The sequence below is a fragment of the Thalia democratica genome, chromosome 6, assembly GCF_965202585.1.
Source record: "Thalia democratica chromosome 6, ktThaDemo2.hap1.1, whole genome shotgun sequence".
In the NCBI taxonomy this organism is placed as follows: Eukaryota; Metazoa; Chordata; class Thaliacea; order Salpida; family Salpidae; genus Thalia; species Thalia democratica.
The window spans coordinates 18,999,209-19,020,498 of NC_139170.1; the positions used below are offsets into that span (position 1 = coordinate 18,999,209).

General features: G+C 23.5%; 2 protein-coding genes across 3 annotated transcripts in view; one reads left to right on the plus strand and one right to left on the minus strand.

Moving 5' to 3' along the window:
- Positions 1-6,191: 6,191 nt before the first annotated feature.
- LOC145838390 (choline/ethanolamine transporter flvcr2b-like) lies at positions 6,192-17,221 on the plus strand. Its single transcript, XM_082945971.1, has 11 exons — positions 6,192-6,392; positions 6,764-6,995; positions 9,887-9,982; positions 10,274-10,415; positions 10,585-10,728; positions 10,969-11,036; positions 11,206-11,309; positions 12,511-12,621; positions 12,992-13,097; positions 16,266-16,377; positions 16,720-17,221. The coding sequence occupies exons 1-11, from the start codon at positions 6,211-6,213 to the stop codon at positions 16,782-16,784; spliced, it is 1,362 nt and encodes a 453-aa protein (XP_082802097.1). The 5' UTR covers positions 6,192-6,210; the 3' UTR covers positions 16,785-17,221.
- Positions 17,222-20,995: 3,774 nt separating this feature from the next.
- The window catches only part of LOC145838272 (uncharacterized), a 6,603-nt gene continuing 6,308 nt past the window's right edge, over positions 20,996-21,290 (minus strand). For both annotated transcript variants that reach the window (XM_082945839.1, XM_082945840.1), the window contains exon 6: positions 20,996-21,290. This exon is cut by the window's right edge and continues 419 nt beyond it. In XM_082945839.1, the coding sequence (XP_082801965.1) occupies positions 21,197-21,290 (94 nt within the window). In that variant the 3' untranslated portion in view covers positions 20,996-21,196.

A 21,290-nucleotide genomic window follows, 5' to 3' on the forward strand; every position in this document is an offset into this window, starting at 1 on the left:
TTTCTTCAAATTGTTTAGTTAAAATTCTACATTTTAATTATACACTTAAGGTTAAGATATTTAAAATTAGAATTAGCTCATAAACTTCTCTCAATATAAATAAAATTATAAGAGATGATTATCAGAAAAGAATATTATAAACTTTTAAGTTTATTGAAACTTATTTTCAGAGAGCTTATTTTGACCAATAAAACTTATTTTTTGTAATGCCCCTTCTTATAAACTAAAACTTTTTAATACAGAGATAGAAAGTATAACTGAAAAATATTTGAACTTAATTATAAACCAAGTTGAGAGCTACTGAAGTTTTCATAAGCACTGAACCACAAACTTTGCTTATATAGTAGTACTTTTGTGGAGTACATTTTTGATACTGAAATAAAGTATATGAGCTTGAGAACCCTAGCATAATGAAAATTCAACCCAAGGTTGCTAATGATTTTATAAAATTTCTTCCAGGTTTTTCAAAAGATTGTAAACTTGTGGTAGAAAACTGAAATGAAGCTTAAAAAATGTATGAGACAGTAAGTATTAAGTTACTTAAACAATACTGTACTGCTAACTATATATTTTTGATGCTCAAAAAATTCTAAATAATAGTTATTTTATACATAACTTTATACTTTATACAATCTAAATTTTAAAAGTTTATGCATTAAAATTAAACTTTTCTACAGTTTTTTGCTCAATTTTTTTTTAAAGCTATCAAGATTCAGGCTTATGAAAGTAATTTTTTCTTAAATTTTAAAATTTCAGATTTTTATAGGCTAAATAACTAACCTGTCAACCCCAGAAAATATTTTTTGAAAACATTATTTTAAATAATGAATAAGATGAAAAAATTTCAAAAGCATAGTCTTTGTTCAACTTAGGGAATTTTTATTAAGCATATTTCTCTTTTAAAAATAGGAACTATCGGCTGCGAAGTCAAGATTCAAGATCAAGACACTTCTAAATTAGATAAAACTTGATTAATGTTTATTTTAAGTTTTAAATGATAAAAACATTTCTTTTGTTTATTTGGGTAAGATTTTAGCTTTAAAACATTTTGTAAAATGGATTTGAGATAGGAATTTAATCTACTGCTGTGTTAAAATACAACCTTACCTTATCTAACTTGCTCAATGTTTTAAATAAATCTAAAAGCTTCTACTTTAGCCGACAAATAACTATTGAAATAATCTTCTAATAATATTTTTTAAAGATAAAACCAAATGTAAGTTTTCAAAACCTCCTTGTAACTCAATTGTAAATCTTATTAATTTTATTAAAAACAATAGACTAGACACATCAAAATGTAGTAAACTTTATTAAATTACATAAACAGATAATCGTATAAGTAATAAGTTATTACTTATAACTAATTTTGTTTAAATCTGTTATTTAATAAAAAAATAAAAATAAACTTGTGCCATTTTGTAATAAGCAAAAGCCTATAACATAAATGTTAAGTTTTTCTAACCATTGTGTTTAGTTAACATTGAATTAATTACTAATTATATAGTTTATTGACAACCAAAAAACGTTCAAAATATTTGGTCCTAGGACCTGGTGCACGAAAAGACCTTTCGGTTATCGAGTCGCACACCACGGATACCTTTTATTGTCTTGTCCAGGACAATTAATTCAATATTATTAATATAAAAGTTTAACCAAGTTATGTTTGCACATTTAAATTTCATAAAAACTTTCAAGTTTTTTTTTGTCTTTGTACAAACTTTATATCCTTTTAAGAAATGTTTAGACGTTGTGATTTAATAAGCAACTATAAATTCAGCAAAAATTAAAATTCTTTCACTTAAAAAATTAATAGTAAATTTTAATTTTGCATTTTAACGTAAATCTCATAGCTTTGAAAAAATTAGTCCAGATTTAAATAAAATTATAATTAAAGAAAACATTACATCTAAATACAAAATCTGAAACTAGTTTTATAGATTTTTTTTAGCAGAGCTTAATTCTATGGTCAAAAAAAAAGGATAAAACCTTAAAACTATCTTAACTACAGTGTTATAGGACTTCCAAAGATCACAAACCAATTTCATAACACAGTGTAAAAAATATATTTCAAAAAAAATCTTTTATTGGCTAACATTCTAAAAAATTCTAAACAACATTAAAAATTTGATCATTATTAGTGTTTTATGTTTTAGGTAAAAAATTGAATAAAGTTCATAAATTATTTTGTTCTACTTTTAATCTTTCACAACTTTAAATTTAAAAATTTTTATCTATAATTACATTTTTTGTTAAGTGACTATTAGTAACGTTTCCTGAAATTTTAAAAGTTCTTTAAGCAAATAAAATGAGTTACAGTGTCATACTTTGTTTCAATCTTTCGTGTCGACGACAACAATTGCTTTTTAGAGTTTAATATTTCCATAAATTTTATTATTTTTATATTTTTGTGAGTTAAGATAATGTTCTTAAATTATAACTGTTTTAAAAAAGATTACTTTATAAATAATTTTATTAATAGAGTCGTTTATTTATTTGTAGCTAATTTAAATGTACAATATGGATGGGACATGCACGTTTACAGATAGAAAATTTTTACTCTAATAAGTTTTTTTTTTACCCTTTGTAAAATATTTTTCGTCGCAGATGAATAAATTTAGTACTAAAAACTTTTACTTAGACTAAAAGAAAATTTTTATATAGCTCAAACAAATGAAGATAAAACTAAAGTATAAATGTTTAAAAGTTTTATCTAGTTAAAAGTATACTTTTAGTATTTAAAAATAATTTTATTAAAAAACGTTAAAATTATTGCACATTTCGATCTATAATTGTCTTGAAAGTTTTAATTTATAAAATTAAAGCTCTATTTAAAAAAACAGTCGTTGATTATTTTTAGTGTGCTATACTAAAAAATCCGTGTCGATGTCTTATTTGACAGATAAAAATAAACCCTTAATTTAGAGATTTTTAAGTTTACAAAAAACATTTTTTTGTAAATAACACCAGACTAAGATGTATGAATTATAACAGCTAATAATTAAAAAGTAGAAAATAAACTTGTTTAAACAAAACATACAAGTTTATAGCTACATCTATAACATATAGTTTATGTACTAAACAATTTTATACTTAACTATTTTTCGAGCCTTATAAGAATTAGAATTAATTATTTCTAATTTAACATTTCCATTAACTATTTGTGTTTTTTTAATAAGTACGAGTAAACGCAGTTCCTTTTTAATAAATAACTTTTCTAAAAATTTAAGTTTGCTCCGCTGGAGCGTTTGCTCCACTGAGATTTAAAAAACTATTTATAACGTTTCCTTAAATTTTTTGTTCAAACTTAAAGTTTTTCAGTTAAACCAGTTTCATTTATATTTGTAATTACTTTACTTTCGAATTTTCGTATAATCAGAACTGAGAGGATTGATAATCGTTCAATATAACAATACAATGCAAACATCTCATATCAATGAAAATAAATTGGGGCTGAATGCAGCTAGTGCTTCGTGTAAGCTTAAACGGGGGTGTTGAGTAATATAAAGTTAAACAATATTCAAACTGGACGTAAAAAACCACGAGCCAATTTTTTTTAACAAGTTTAGAACAATTCTTATTATTTCAGTTAGGGCTATGATGACACTGAACAATTTTAAGTATAATTAAGGCGTCACTTTACTTAGCTTAAACTAACTAAACTGCAGTAAATTTAAAAATTCTCTTAAGTTTAAGTTTACAGTTTACTTTTTTTTTTTTTTATCTTTTTTTATAACAGTTAACAATTGTTTGAATCTCAAATTTATTAGATAAAAAGTTATAATATTTTACTTTTATTCTCAAAAATAGTTTTTGAATATTTATGGTTGATAGAAAAAAAAAAAGAAGTTTTTTAAATTTTTTTTTTTTAATTTACGGTTTTAAAAATAAATAAATAAAAAACTTTATACTTTTTTAAACAAGTAATTAAGTTAATTATTTTGAATTAAGCATTGCTGTTCAAAACTTTTTGAATTTTTTTGTTTTATTAGTATTAAAAAGGTTAATTGTTTGTAATTTCCGGTTTAATACATATACTTTTAATTTGTTGTAAATTATGTATTTTTAATATGATAAGTCTAACTAGTTTTTTTTTACTAAAAAAATGTTATCAATTGTTTTTCTTAGTTATATTACTTTTTTTTTCAATATAAAACGAAAGAACACATATGATTGATAACAAATAAAGTAACATGTGTATGTTTTTTTTTATTTATTTAAAACTTTCTTTAGCATTACAAAAAAACTTTGATAAATAAATAGATTTTTTTTAATACAATTTTGTAACTGTTTGCACAATGACGTGCCACTATTATAATTTTACGATTTAATATTTTTTTATTTTCACTACTCAGTATAATTAATAACTTTTAGTAAAATGGTAAACATAAAGTTGCAGAAGTAGAGATAGCGATCTTTTATCTATATTCTAAGTAGTTGTATTAGTTTAAAAATGGTTATACTTTAAAATCTAGTAATTATTTTGTAAATTCATGTATAGAATTTTTTTTTCTGATAAATGTTTTTTTAAAGATTAAAATTAAATGTAGTATTTAAAAAAAGTTCCTAACCTTGCTCAACACAAAAGTTTTTAACTTTGGGAATTTTAAACAATTAAAAAGTATTTGCATCCCTATCAAAGATACAACGGTTAGCACTGCATTGGAGTATAGTTTATAGTTTTTTATTAAATTAAATAAGAATTCATCTAAAGTATGTTTTAAACCGTTTAAAGCTAATTGCATAAAAATCAAGGTAGTCAGAAGTATTTGATCACATTATAGAATTAAATTTTAGTCGATTAATGTAAGAACATATAAAAATAGAAAAAGACTACGCATAAGCAACATAATTACTATTTGATCAAAAAAATAACTTTTTTAAATTTAATCTAGTAACTAAAACCTAAGTTTAATCCCGATTTCGAGTATGGTTGATAAATAATCGGTTTTCGGTTAAGGTTATGATAAGAACAAATATGATAATATAAACTACAAGTAAAAAATTAGAGTATATTAAAACAAACACAAAGTTTAATTTTTTCTAATTAACTGTACGTTCTTACTTTTTTTTAATAAATTGAAATGATGAGATTAATTAATAAAAAAAGATAAGTAGCAATAGTTGTGGTCAAAAAAAAAAAAACAAATTCGAGAGAAAAATTCAAAGCGTTTCATTAAAAATAATGCACTGCTTATTTTATCAAGTTTAGCTAGTGGCTTGGTATCTTAAGGCTATATGCACGCATTTAGATAGTATTATCTCGTAAAGTGTTTTTATATTTGTTATTTTGGTTTTATAAAACATACTTTTAGTTTAATTATTATGATATTTAAGACTAGAACTATATAAGCTTAGAAAACGCTTAAAACTGTTCTTTTTACTTAAAACTGTGTTTTTATCTTAAAGTTTGTTAATTATTTGTCAAGTTAAAAAGTTAGAAGTTTTTAGAATTTTAATTATTAAAAAACTGTATCTAAAAGTTAACATTTGTTAATCAAAAACATTTAGAAATTTTTATAAAATATTGAATTTTGGTCTTATTACTCATCCATAATTAACAAATATATAAACTAGTTAGATTGTTATTTTTTTAAATAAACTGTTTTTTAAAAGTACACGTATAAAATTTGTTATGTCTAGTGTTACATTTCATTAAATTCTATGTTTTACATAACAGTTTTAACATATTTGTCTGAAAATAATAAATCGTATGATTTTTTAAACAACGTAAAAGAAAATAGTTTGATATATATCAACAAGCATAAATTTAGCATAAGTATAAAAGCTTAATGCAATTTTGGAAAATTTATGCCTACGTTTTTATTTAATGAGCTATGATAAAAGACCTAAACAAAACATCTTATCAACAATTTTAGTCAAAACTGCTTATATAGTTCTTTTTATGTGTTAAATATTAAACTAGCTTAAAACTTATACAATTTATTATTTTATATTGTAAATATTTAAACAGTTTATAATTTAATAGTTTAGTATCCTTTGGTCAGTTTTTCATTAAAATAACCTTGAAAAAAAAATGATGCACAACTTAATTTAAAAAAATTTCATTAACATTATAATAAGTTTGAAGTAGAATTTATAGAAAATGAATAATAGTATGTTTAAGTTCGACAAATGAGCTTATTATAAACTAGAATACCTAAACTTATTTTTTCATTAAAAATTAGAATCAAACTAAAAAGGTAAATCTATATGAGTAACAAGAGTAACAGAGAATATCAACAACTTATCAATGACGAATCTACAAGTAAAAGAAGTTTTGAAGTTAGACTTTTCAAAAGAAGATGGCTTGTTCTGCTTTTATTTTCAATTTATTCTGGAACAAATGCTTTCAACTGGATACAGTACCCGATCATAAGTAACATCGTAACAAAGTATATATAACACTATTTCAAATAATTTTTCATATGAACTTTAAGTAAAACATAAAAATATAAAAGATAATTTAAAGTAGTTTTTTGTAAATCATATTTTACCTGTGTTTTCGATTATTTCGAGTAATTATAACATTGTTTATTCTGAAATTTAAGATATAAAAATAGTTATTTATTAAGTAATTTAAGAACTAAGTAATTATGTGTAAAATTTTTGTTTTTTACTTAACTGTTAAAAGATAAGCTTAAGTTTCTCAAGTATAAAAACTAATCATTTATGGTAATTTTCAGACGAAGAGAGAGTTTTTTTTAAATATGTCTAAGAGTTGGTTTGTTGACTCTATTTAAAAATTATATTTGTTGTTTCATAGATTCTACAATGTAACAGAAGAAAGAATAGATTGGATGTCATTGGTTTACATGTGGGTTTATGTTCCTCTTGTGTTTCCAGTAACGTTTTTGCTGGAACGCACAGGTTTGCGCATAATTGCTCTAATTGCCTGTTTACTTAACACAGTTGGAGCAGTTATAAAAACCTTGGCGTGTCAACCTCATCTATACCAATTAGCTTTTATTGGTCAGATAACTATGGCTATAGCAAATGTTAGTACTTTATTTTGTTAACTCTAGACTACACCAAAATAATCTATATATTTGTAAGTCCAATAAAAAACCACTTTTTAGTTGCTACCTTTAAATATGATAAAAAAGTTATAACTAAATTTCAAAAGAAAATATAAATACACAAGTAAAAGTGTAAACGGAATAAAATGGTTATAAAGCAAACACAATTGTTGTACTTATCAAAATAAGATAGTATTATATTCTAAAAAAAAATTATAGTAAATTTGTAGGAAATTTTAAAATAGTTAAATCATAATCTTAGAAGACTACAACTTAAACCGTTAAGTTTTCACTGCATTTAAAAACTTCTACCTGAAAAATAAAAACAGTTGTCAAGTATTATGAGAAGAATTAAAGTTATCCAAATCATTAAGTTAAAAAGAAAAAAGTAATAGTTTATTTATAGTGTTTTATACTTCTCGCAGTAGTACATTTATTTTATTTATAATTTAAATTATGATCAAACTACAAAAGTTTTTAGTTTTTAAACATTATCACAGTATTATATCTTTTTAGCTTTACCTTTTTTGTTAAAGTAGAACTTCGAATTCTTCTTTTTGAGATTGACTCTAAATTCATATACACTAAAACTTTGTATTATATACTTGTTTGCTTTAATTTTAGCATTTATTCAAAATAGCTACTTTTTTTACTTTTTTGTTAAAAGGTGATACCTTTTTTTGTGTATTAAAATATCAAATAATGATTCAAATAATAAATAAAAGTTAGAAATACAATTTTAATTATTTTTCTTAAATAAAAATTCAGATAAAATTTGAACTAAAAGCTAGTAAATTTTTTGTTAGATAGTAAAATCACTTAGACAAGGTGGTTTATAAATAAATAATAAACCATTTTTCAGAAAAAAAATTGAACTTAAGGTATTCACAATCGTCTTAGTTTTTTTTAAGCGTAACTTGTATGTAAAAAGTTACAGCATGTTTGTTTAAGTTAATTGCATTTAAGACCTTTTGTACAAGTTATACAAGTTGTCCTGGACAAGACGTTAAAAGGTATTCAAATTGTGTGCGACTCGATAACCGAAAGGTTTTTTTGTGCACCGGGGTCTTTGTACAAAATATTTTGAGCGCCTTTTTTTACGTTCAATAAACGTAATACTGAGCTAAACCAACAAAATCAATAAAAAATAAATTAAGGTACCTATTAAAAAATTACAGCATTAATTCAGAAAAACTGTCCTTAAACGTTTTGAAAAGTATTGTTACAAGAACTTTTATTTTTGTGCAAATCTGCCACAGAGCATCTAAACTTAATTGTGATATCTTATTGTAATTGTGTTTTACTTGTTTTTCAAATATTGGAACATAAGTGACTAGTTAATTACAATAAGATACACAAGACACACACTTTCAAAAACACTAAATATATTTCAAGCAATTCTCTTCAGTAGAGTACAATGTTAACAAAAAATAAGATTTTACACACTTATATAATAACCAAGTAATCATAAAGTAATCAAGAGATAAATAAAAGACAAAAGTTAAAACCAAATAAGTCCATTTTCGTTATAATTAATCTACAGTAAAACTAAACTTAAATGAAATGAACAATTCTTATAAAATGTTACGAAAATAAAGAAACAGTATAGTCAAAATATTTTTGCTTCAAGATATTTATAGTTACGTTCAAATTTCAAAATTTCAGAATTCAAAAACATTTTCTCCACTCCACTAGAAAATTTAATTTTGAATTATTTATTCTAAAGGAAATCCATTTAGGAATCACCATTTTAATCATGCACAGTTTCAAGAAATTTATAAGTAATTCTTTATTACTAACTTTACACTGTGTGATAATCAGCTTATTAGTAATAGATTTCCTTTAGAATAAATAATTCAAAATTAAAGTTATCTAGTGGAGTGGAGAAAAAGTTTTTGAATTCTGAAATTTTGAAAGTTGAACGTAACTATAAATATCTTGAAGCAAAAAGATTTTGACTATACTGTTTCTTTATTTTCGTAACATTTTATAAGAGCTGTTCATTTTATTTAAGTTTAGTTTTACTGTAGATTAATTATAACGAAAATGGACTTATTTGGTTTTAACTTTTGTCTTTTATTTATCTCTTAATTACTTTATGATTACTTGGTTATTATACAAGTGTGTAAAATCTTATTTTTTGTTAACATTGTACTCTACTGAAGAGAATTGCTTGAAATATATTTAGTGTTTTTGAAAGTGTGTGTCTTGTGTATCTTATTGTAATTAACTGGTCACTTATGTTCCAATATTTGAAAAAGAAGTATGACAAAAATGGCATCAAGCTTTGTAATAAGCTGATTATCACACAGTGTAAAGTTAGTAAGAAAGAATTACTTATAAATTTCCTGAAACAGTGCATGATTAAAATGGTGATTCCTAAATGGATTTCCGTTAGAATAAATAATTCAAAATTAAAGTTATCTAGTGGAGTGGAGAAAATGTTTTTGAATTCTGAAATTTTGAAATTTGAACGTAACCATAAATATCTTGAAGCAAAAAGATTTTGACTATACTGTTTCTTTATTTTCGTAACATTTTATAAGAATTGTTCATTTTTTTAAAGTTTAGTTTTACTGTAGATTAATTATAACGAAAATGGACTTATTTGGTTTTAACTTTTGTCTTTTATTTATCTCTTGATTACTTTATGATTATTTGGTTATTATACAAGTGTGTAAAATCTTATTTTTTGTTAACATTGTACTCTACTGAAGAGAATTGCTTGAAGTATATTTAGTGTTTTTGAAAGTGTGTGTCTTGTGTATCTTATTGTAAGTAATTGTGTTTGATAAAAGTAATACATCAATTAAATTTTTTTTTTGTTATATTTATTTTTATACAACAATAAGTTAAACAATAAAATCAAGGTGTTTATTCTTGGAGTTCCATCTAAACTTGCTGCTACTTGGTTTGGGGAAAACGAGGTTTCTACTGCTTGTGCGATTGGAGTATTTGGAAACCAAGTTTTTTAATTTTTTTACCTTAAAAGTAGTTATAAAGTTTATAACTAAGAAAAAAGTATTTAAATGTTATAGCTTAAATAATTTGAAATTAGTTTTGCCACAGCTTAAAAACACTTGAGATAAAAAAAAATTATAGAGTCTCACAAGCTTAATTAGAAGCTTGCAAACAAAAGTGTACGATAAACTTCACAAAACAGTAAATTTTGTTTTACAGCAGTTTAGAAAAAAAGTCTAAAATATAAAATAAATTAATATATAAATCACAAACAAACTAAAAAGATTAATTTAAAGATTGGAATTGCTTTGGGATTTCTTATTCCTCCACTCGTAGTAAGTGGAAACAAGGACAATGATGAAGTTGGAACAAGTTTACGTCATATGGGTGCTGTTCTTTCGTTGTTTTCAATATCCACTCTTGTTGTGGTTTGGTTCGGTATGATTTTTAAAGATATATTATCAAAACTTCTAAAAGATTTGCTAAAAAAATATGCTAGTAGTTATAATCAATGTTAATCTTATATAACATGTTTAACTAGTTTTATAGAAAGAATGCATGTTAAATAATTTATCTTTTCATTTTCAAACATTTGACACTTGTGTAGTATTTGAAAATCATCCTTCCTCGCCACCAACAATATCACAACACAATTCTTTAGAAGAAAATAAATACTGTCAACCAAACTATATAAGTGAAATTAAAAACTTTTTCAAATCACCCTCATGCACCCTGCTATGTATTTCTTACGGTTAGAACTTTGATTTTTCCATGATTAGCATTGATTCAAACTTACAAAATTAAAAAGCCAAAGATAAACCCAAAATAAAGTACTTTTCAAAAAATTAACTTGATCACCATTTGTGCTATATTTTTAGTATTTCTATTCTTTTTCCAGTACTATTGACGTAATATTGTTTAAGGTTGCTATTTTAATATGATAATCTTTGATATTATTAAACAGCTATAATAAAAAGTAATAACATTTTAGCTATCAGCACAGGAGTATTCTACACATTTTCAACTTTTTTGAACTACCAGATACTAAATAGTTTTAAGGTAAACGCTAATTAGATATTGTTTCTTACTACAATTTAAGTAACTAAAACTTTTTATATTTACATACTTCAGCATATAACTTTTATTTATAACGATTTCATCTAAAAGAGAACTTTAAATAAGGTAAACTTTAAATTAATATTGATTATTTACTTCTTTTTATCGATAGAGCTCGCCAGAATATGCTGGAAAGTTAGGACTTATGTTGGTAGTATCGGGACTAATTGGGTCAATAATTTGCGGATTTGTTCTTGATAAAACTAATTTGTACAAGTTAGTTTGATTTTAGAGCAATTAGTTTTGAAATGGGTCGCCTTTTTCTGCCGTAAATTTTATATTCTAAAGCCATTTTGTTGAGATAAAAGTAGAGTTATTTATTTTATACTTAAAGTGATTGTTGATACAAATTAGTGGACAATATTAAAACATTTAGTTTGGTAATAAAAATAAATTTCAATACTGTAATGAATAAATAGATCGGCTATGCAATAGGTTAAACTAGGTATTGTTCGTAAAACCCCTAAAAATAGTCGACAATAACACAAAAAAAGTTATTGACTTAGTATTATTGAAAAAAACTCAAAAATTATGAAAGAGAAAAAAGTTTTCGTAGCAAAAATTAGCTAAAATATAACACTTTAAAACGTATATATGATTTATTCATGAACTTTTAAGCAAACTTTGACCGATTCTTGACTTAAAACAAAAATAAGTAGTAAAAAAATTAAACCGACAAATTACAGCAACTAACATGTTTAGTGCTTTACCTTGTATAAAATAAAAGTTAAAGATTTAATTATTCTCTTAATAAGTAATGATTTTTTAAACTTTGTTTTAGGAGAAAAACTTTAAAATATAAAATATAGAATCATTTTAAATAGCTGCAAAATAAAATAATTCTTTAAACTGATATTCAAGTACTTTTGTGTATTAAATGCCCGTATAACTTACTGTTTTCTAATGTCAGTTTTTAAAGTTAATAAAGATGATAATAATAAAACACAATTAAGGGTTTTTTATAGTTTTATCAAAATCATTCTAGCTTTTCGACTTTTGTTATATTTCTTAGACTGTATGTATCTTTTTTATAAATATTATTAAGTTGACTAAAACAAAATATCACTCAAATATTTAGATATTAAAGCTTTTTATAAAAAGGAGTGTTCTTGTTATATTAGATGTAAATATGTAGTCTTACTAGTTCTAAGTTATTATTTTCCACAACCTGTTATTACAAAATCAAGGGTAAAATGTTTTTATAGCTTTTATAGTTTATAAGTTGAAAAAAAAACGGTTATAAGTTTGTTTATAGCAGGGTTTAAAAAAAAAAGGTCCTTAACTTTTAAACTATAACTTGCTACCTACCTAAAATTGACGGTTTGCCAAAATAAGCTCTATTGAAATTTAGTTTAATGACTACAGACTGGAAAAAACCAAAAAAGTTTATTTTAATAGATTAAATTGTATTTTACAGAAAAACTACACTTTTGTTGTATGTCTTAAGTCTGTTATCTTTCGCATACTACACTTACATATTGCATACTGGAAACACTTTGCTGGTTTCTACAACAGTTATCATACTAGGGTAAAAGTTTTTTCTATCATTGTTTACGTAAATAAAATAAAATAAAAACAAGTTTGTTGTTCGCTTCTAAAATAAAACTATTTTTAAGTTAAATATTTATTTTTGAATTTTATTTTTCTTGCTGTTTGAATAGCCTCTTTGTTAGTTAGAACATTTTTAGCATTTAAAAAACTTTAGGTTTTTAAAACTTGTTATAGTTTTAATACTTACTGAAAATGTTTTTGGTTTTAATAGTTAATTTTATTCTTGAAAAGATTTTCTAATAATCTATGACTTTTTTTTGTACCAAATAAAAATATTAAACCATTTGATACAAAAAGTTGTTTTCTTAATGCATAGAAACGGAATTTCAGTAGCTTACATATTACAGTTTTACAATGACTTCAAATTTACCTGTTGGGTACGATTTTGCAGTGGAAATTTCTTACCCGATCGGCGAAGGTATTTCAAGTGGTCTGTTAAATTGTGTTGCACAAGTTGGTAGACAAATTATTTGAATAAATAAATACTTATGTAATACCAAAATATATGATAATTTATTAAAAGTACGGGAAAACTTGAAAACCTAATTATCTTAAAATGTATACTTCGAACTTCGAAGTAATAAAATTTGTGATACTAATAAAAAACCTTGATATATAAAAATTTTGTCTCTTAACGTTTAGAAAAAATGTAATCTTTTTATTTTTAAATATTAGAAGTCAATATTTAAGAAAACAGTTGATAAGAATTTGAAACAGTATAAGAAATAAAAATATGTTTCATCAAATGCAAAGTTGAACGTTAGATAACAATTATAAACTTTATAGCAATATTTTCCGCTATATTAAGCAAAGCTGAGATGTTTTGCCGTCATAAAATTAGCACTAGACTGCAAAGCAGTTTTCCGCGACAATCAACGACCAGTTTTTTTCTTAGTGAAACTTATTAGTCAAACATAGTTGTGTGAAACTGCTGTTTTATTATAACCAAACTAGATTTGTACTAAACGTGTGGTACAGTCTAGTACTTATAGTAGTTATTCTAAAACTCAGTAACTTCTATACATACTTTGGTTTTTGTAAAACAGATGCATACATTTTTTTCTGCGTTTTCATAAAGTTTCTTTTCGTAAAATTTCAAAAAAGTTAAATGTTTACAATAAAGAAACAGTGCATTAACTCAAGACCAAAAACTGTTAATTTTTGTGTTATTTGATTACCAACTTAGAGTTTTGTTTATAATTTAAAAAAAGTTTGGATTTTTTTTTATTCTGAGTCTTTTTAATCGAGAAAATAATACATAAGTTTTAATTTTATATGTTAATAAGTTTGTAAAGTTTACGCTAAGTTTCTATGAGTACATTTAAGGTGTTCTTTGTGTAAGCTAAAAAAACCTTAAAGTAGAAACTTTCTCTTAAAAAAAAAAGTTTAAAGTAGTATTAATAAATTGTAACTAATTTTTTAACAAAGTTTTTTTGCAGTTTTTAAAATAACCTAAGTTCTACATAAAACTCTTGTTTAAACGTTTTTTAGCTATAAAAAAACTTTAATTTGATCTAAAAATTGTACCAGTCTTTTCAAAATAAAAACAGTTTTAAAAAATGTTGAGCACTATTTTTGATGTTAGGCCCCTAAAAAGTTGGTTTGATTTAGCTAATTTTATTGTAAGCAATTAAAGAACCTAAAAAAAATATTTTTCCCTTATAAACTTAATAAAACCAATTTTGCTTTGACTAGATTGTTCACTTGTTAGTATGATTGAATGTTTAATACTTTTTTTTAAACTATTGTTACTTTGTTCTTTTTCGTATTTGTATTTATTTAAACATAAAAATAGTTTTATTTTCAGTATAATTTATTAGATACGTTATTTTAGACGTAAAAAATTTCACCTAACAATTAGCTTTAAAAAAATTTCGCGATTCCTCTTCTTTTGCTTCTAATGACCACTTTCAAAGTTAAAGAAGAAATACATTACAATTTAAAGTAAAAGGGCAAAAGTAATTTTGACCAATATTTAAAAAAAACTATGTGTACTAATTTTTTCAATAAATGTCCCTAAGAATAAAATAATAATAAAAAAACACAGTTTTTAAATGAGATCCAATTTTTCAAAAGCTAAACCTGAATATTTTAACTTTACTTTTGTTTTAAGGACAAAGGTACTTTTTTTAAAACAGTATAAAGTTTTCAGTAGCAGCTAAAAAATAGAGAAAACGTTTAATGTGTTAAAAAATACCGCAATTTGATCAATGTACTGAATGCTAATACAAGAAAACTTGTTGAGAAACTATTTATTATTTAGCGTAATAACAAAAATGCTTCACTTAGTTCAAGGTATTTTTCTAAGGCAGTTAACAGTAAATGATATTTACTATAAAATTAAGTACAACAGAATTTTTTTATAAACAAAAAAAATCAAATATTTTTACGTATGTATTATGTATTTTTTATACAAAAGTACTAGATTAATCAAGCTTTAAATATACGGACTTAAATATCATTAAAGTTTGTAAAACACAAAACAATGTAAGTTTATATTATCAAGTAGAAAACACTTTGCACTAACAATATATTTATAACATACAAAAACTCAAAAACAGTTTTTTAATTATATTGTATTTATCAAATAAGACTAATTCTAAAACCTTACTAAAATTGTATATAGTCAATTATTTTAATTCAAGTTACAACCAAAACAGTTAATTTTGTTAGAAAACTTGTTTTCGATTTAATAAAGTCTGAAAAACTTCATTTTCGATTGTCCTTATGAATTTATTAAAATACTAGAATACCACCTACTTTTAAAAAAAATTTATAAATTAGTTTAATACTAATAAAAAAGTTTATAAAGTTTGCTGACAATACAAATTGTTCACATTTTTAAACATATCAAACTTTTTTGATTATTTAAAATTTAAATGTTTTAAGTCGCATCTACTTTAAAATAAATTTAATAAAACTATCTATAAGATAAGATATAAATACTAGTGATATTTTTGCGTAGAACTAAAAAAGAAGTTACTGTACAATATTTTTCGAAAAATTTTTTTAAACTCAAGATTTTATTCCAATAGTTTAAAGTTGGTAAAAAATATAAATAAAACATTAAACACTTTTTAACTTTTAGTTTTATTTTCAAAATTTAAGCATCTCCTTATTTAGAAATTCTTATTATTCATATTTTTATAATTATAACCATTTAATTATAGATACAAAATGAAAAAAGATCATTTTACATTAAAAAATAAGCTTACTTAGCTTTGCAGCTTATTTTTAAATAACGGGGGCGGTCTTCATTAAGAAAATCTGTTGGTGGTGTTTAAAAAATTAAAACTAAAAAAGCTAAAAGTTAAGCTAAACGTGAAGTTTCTATTGGCCAACTCGTAAAACTAGAACAATTGCTTACTTTCAATTAAGCATACTTATAAAATTCAACTAGACATTATTCTTAGTTCGGTATAATTAAATAAATTTTTGAATCTAAAATAAGCCGCGAGTCAGATATTTAAACTTGATGGGCAGTTTTTTGTCCTCCCCGTTTTACTACAAAGTGAAGTTAATTTACTTTATATACACTTAATTTAATTTGTTATTACTTATTTTAAGCTTTACATAACTGTTCATATATTTCTATTTACTAACATCTTATTTTATTTTAAGGTTTTTTCCATTATAATGATCATGGGATTGCGAAAAGTAATGGAAGAAGTTTCTGTTTTAGTGACTAACCTAACACTGTGTACTACTTTGCTAATTGGATTAATCGTGTCAGGTATTTATGAATAAAGTATAGGCTGTTTCATACTGTTCTTTCTTTTAAGGATACACGTAAATAGATTATCAATATGACTTTTTTTAAACACAAAAAGCTTTGCTTTTCCGCACATACCAATACTAAGTTGATACAGTGATTCTAAACTTTTAAATGGCAACTTTTTTATTTTTAGTCCTGATCTAAAATAGTTATTACTAAAATTAAAGACCGCATTAAAAATATGAATAATGGTTTTTATATGTATCAGTTAAAAAACCTAAAAATTATTTATAATAAGTTGTTTACAGTTATTTAACAAGATTAAAGTTTAAAGTGTAATTTTTTTTTAATTTTTAACAGGGCTTATCAAAGAAGATCTAAAACGTCAATCAGCAAACAGCTTAGAAAAGTACAGAGTATTATAAAAGTTTGCTTCACGAAGTTTTTAAAAATGGAATTCACAACTATGATAGCTATACTTCAAAATAGAAGAAGCAATCGCTAAGAGAAAATAAACTACAGCACCGTGCATAAATCTTATGAACATGCAATTTTATTTTGCAACTGTAATTTTATCTTTTTACGGTTTTTAAATACTTCAAGTAAATTTGAAGATTTTTTGTGTTTAGTTAAGGATAATTTTTTTTTTTAATTTATTAATAGCCACTGTGGACATAACTTCTTAAGTAAATATATTCAAACACACCTTAGTTTTTCTAAAACAACTTAGAAATTTTATTTTTATCAAATACTACCTATTTATTTTAAAAATAAACTTACACTTACTTTTGTTAAATTCATTTCTTTTAAAATGTTGTAAAAGTTCAAGTTATTTTCATTTAAATACTTCATAGACTTTATTTTTGAAAATTAAGGACTAATTAAATTAACAAACACTTAGGTTTAAAAATATGAAATTCATAATTTTCTAAATATTGTTGTTCCTTATTATTACACTTTGTAAAGAAAAAAAACTTATTTAATTTCTAATTGATTATTTGTAGTACTTTTTTTACTTAATTTGAATTTTTTTTTAAATCATTATAGTATTAATAAACAATGGAACAAACTAAGTTTTTAAGATAAAGTTGCTACATAATTTCATTACTTAAATTTTAAACAATTTTTTGCTTTAAAAGTGTTTAATAGATAGTTTATTGAACGAAATAAGAAACAATCAAAATAATTGGTCGTGGGACCTGGTGCACGAAGAACCTGTCGATTGTCGAGTCGCACACCAAGAATACCTTTAAATGTCTTGGCTTGTCTGAAAAACAATAAAGAGCTATATACCGTTTCTTTTACAAAATAGTTGAATTGGAAGCAAAGGAGTAAAAAGTACTAAAACATTTTTGAAAGTTAAACATGAGATTTGAAAGAAGGGCATCATCATTTTATAACATCCGTTGAAACATTTCTACTACTTTTGTATGAAAAAAATTTTCTTTCCAGTCTGACTGATAGTTGACTTAATAGTATATTGTTTGCAAAAATAAAATAAAATGAGTGCAAAGAGAACCAATTGATAAAAAAAAAGTTCTTTGATTATTTTCATTGTTTAGTAATATAAAAAGTATAAAAAACTAATAAAATAAAGAACATATTAAAGAGTAAGTTGAATTTTTTAACATTTAAAGATTTTCAAAAGATTCTATTATGTTTTTACAATTAAGTTTTTTTGTTTTAAATCTTTAAGTAAATTTATTAAACTTTTTAAAAAAGATTTAATATTTTTTGTTAAAAAACAAAAAAATAATGAAAAAAAAGTTAAAAAACATAATTTTTTAAGCAAAATAACTTTTTTAGAAATATTTTACTATCATTGATGACAAAAAATTCCTTAGAATACATTACAAATAAACAATCAAGTAAAATTCATGTTATGCTTGGTCAAATAATAAGGTTTTTTTTTTTTGCTTAAAAACTTTACATAAAAAAAAAACTGCAAATTTTAATCAAGTTTAAAAAATAATAGTTAACAAATTTATTAAAAAATAGATAGTTTTTTGTAAGTATAAGCATTGTGTATACTTTTCATAAACATGTAAAATAAAACCATTTAAACTTACTTATATTTTTGTAAAACAAATCTTTTTAATTCCCTTGAGAATGTGTTACATTTAGTTAGAATATTTTATTTTATCTATTTTCACTAGTGATCTACCGAATCAGGATATTTTTAAATTTAGATCCGGTCAGATCCGAATAATAATATCCGAATAAATTTTTTACTGATTATTACAGGTCTTCAAATGATTAAAATAAAACAAAGAAGTCTAGTTCACATTTAAAGTTTTGAAAACTCTAAACTTACTTGATCCTGATCCGGCCCGGACATATTTAAAAACTTTTAACGCAAAATTGTATTTAATAATCATTTTTAAGTGGTATTACGTACGAAGAGTTAAATTGATAGCACATTAGTTTTAAGAATGCTCATTGTTAGTTGCTTTGCAGAAGTTGGTTCTCAATATGAAAACAATATAATAACGCCAAAGGTTTCTGCTTAGCGAGCTAGGTCCAGCCAATGGGCCGTGCGTTGCCCGTTCCTGACCTATTTTATTTGATAATAAGTAGTTAGATAAACATACATTGGTTTATAACTATTTAAAGGTAGGCAAGATATACGGACTGCAAGTAAAATCCGGCTTGTGACTATATTTTTAAAGATAAAATTTGTACTAAAATAAAATATGAAAAAAATAGTAAAAATTTCATGTTTTCCTAGTTGAACTAAAAATCAATACTCGAAATAAATAGTTTTAAAAATTTGATATATGTTTCTAAAGTCTGGTCAGTACAGTAAAAACTTTAATTGCAACACTGTTAGAATGAATAACGCATGTCTGCCAATTTTAGAGTATTCTTAACCAATATAAACGTTTAAAACTATTAGTTAACTTGAACAAATTTTAAAGCTTGTAATCTGTACAAGTCTCTGATTTTTTTTTGTTCTTAATAAAATATTCTGCTAACTTACAAACTTTAAGAGTAATTTATGTCTCTTGTTAATAAACTCATTAAACATATTGATATTCCTTGATGTTATGTATCGTCATTTAAAAATGAATGTGAAACTATTATATACATTGTTTTTGCGTCTACAAAGTTTTTGGTAAAACTTTAAGATTTCTAGTTTGTTATCAACTTTTAATTTTGGATTTTACAAGCTTAAAACTTTTTTAAAATTATAAATAAAACACAATAAATTATTCTCAAATATAACACTAAATTTTTGATCAGTAACTATCAAAACTACTTGTTTTAATTTGGTACTTTAGATAGTGGTTTACTGGTTCCACAAATTTAGAATCTAGGCGAATCCAAATAACTTTTCAAAACTAAGATTCGGCCGGATCCGGATCCTGAATTTGGTAGATCTTTAATTTTGACCCAAAATTTGATAATAAATTTTGTGTTGAAAGAAATAATGAACTTAAAAAAACCAACGAATGTTATAAAAAATACAATACGTTTTATGTTTAAGCACAAAAATAGAACAGTAAAAGAAAAGAATATTTATAAATTAAAAAGTTCGAAAAAAGTTTAAAATGAAAAATTAAACACGATTAGTTTATTTTAACTGATTTTTTTTAAATTTATAATCAAAACAAAGTTTATAATTTGTTTCTTCTTTTACTATTTTAAGATTATTACTTTATCTAAATATTTTGGAAGGTAATAAAGTATCATTTCAAATTGAATAAAAACAAATTGGTTTTAATTATTCTATAAACAAAGTTTCAAGCAAATTCTATAAATTAGGTCTGTACGTAAGTAATTGGTTTTTTAGAATACGTTAACTTATGAATGAATAAAACGTGATAGATCAGAGCAATTTTGTTTATTGACAAAAATATTTATAGCAATGTCTGTCTAACTATTGGGAACAGGTGATTTTGTCACACGAGAAACTTGAATTACTTCTTATGTTAGTGCTTTTAATATCAAAATATACATATATGTTAAACTGCAAAAAATATAATGAGTTTGAACATTTAAATTTGACGCATATGTATTAAAAGTAGCTTATGTTGCTTATTGTCTATCTCGTCATCACGCACCGCCATTGATATTGCCTGTACTAGTTGGCAATTTTAAAGGTTAACATTTTTGTGAAAAAATAATTAAGTTTTAGTTATTTTGTATCAATAGACATGAACAGTAAGTTTAACAATATAGTATTGTAAAAATAAATTGAAGTATATACAAAATTAAAAAAGGTTATTGCTAGTTCACATACGCCTTATGAAAGTCTTAGTCATGTTGTTCAGTATATTAAGAAGTACAATAAAAACTTTTTCTCATTTTGTTCAGGTTTTTAGGTGTTAATGTTTATTTAGTATCTAATACTTTATTTTACATTTTAAGTATTAAATAGTGTTGAGTAAAAGTATTGGTCATTTAATAAAAAATAGACGGAAATTGTAAATTAAAGTTTTAGTTAATGACTAAAACTAAAAGTTGACTGATATTTACGCTTCGTTTTATAAGGAATCTTACGTTAAAAATCTATTTAAAGTCCTTAACTACTATACTAAATTTCCTAATTTAAAACAAATACCGTATATTTGAAGTACTTAAGAATTTAATGTTGAACACATAATTTTTCCTAGCTTTGACTATATTTGAATTCTAAAAAAGTAAATTTAATTTACAATTACTAATTAAAAAGATCTTGCTTTTAATTTTTAATCATTTTAAACTTTAATAACAAATGGTCTTTAATAAGTCGATAACGCTTTAACAAAGAAAGTTATAACGTTGAAAAGTTGTTTTAATTTGAAGAATTTGAAGAAATCTAAATTTTGATTTAAGATAAACAATAGTAAAATATCTAGCTTTTGTTACAAAGTGTTTTCAAATTTTGACGAAATCCACTGTGAGTTATTGGTCTAGCCTTGGGGTTTAAAGTTTTTGCAGCATTATTA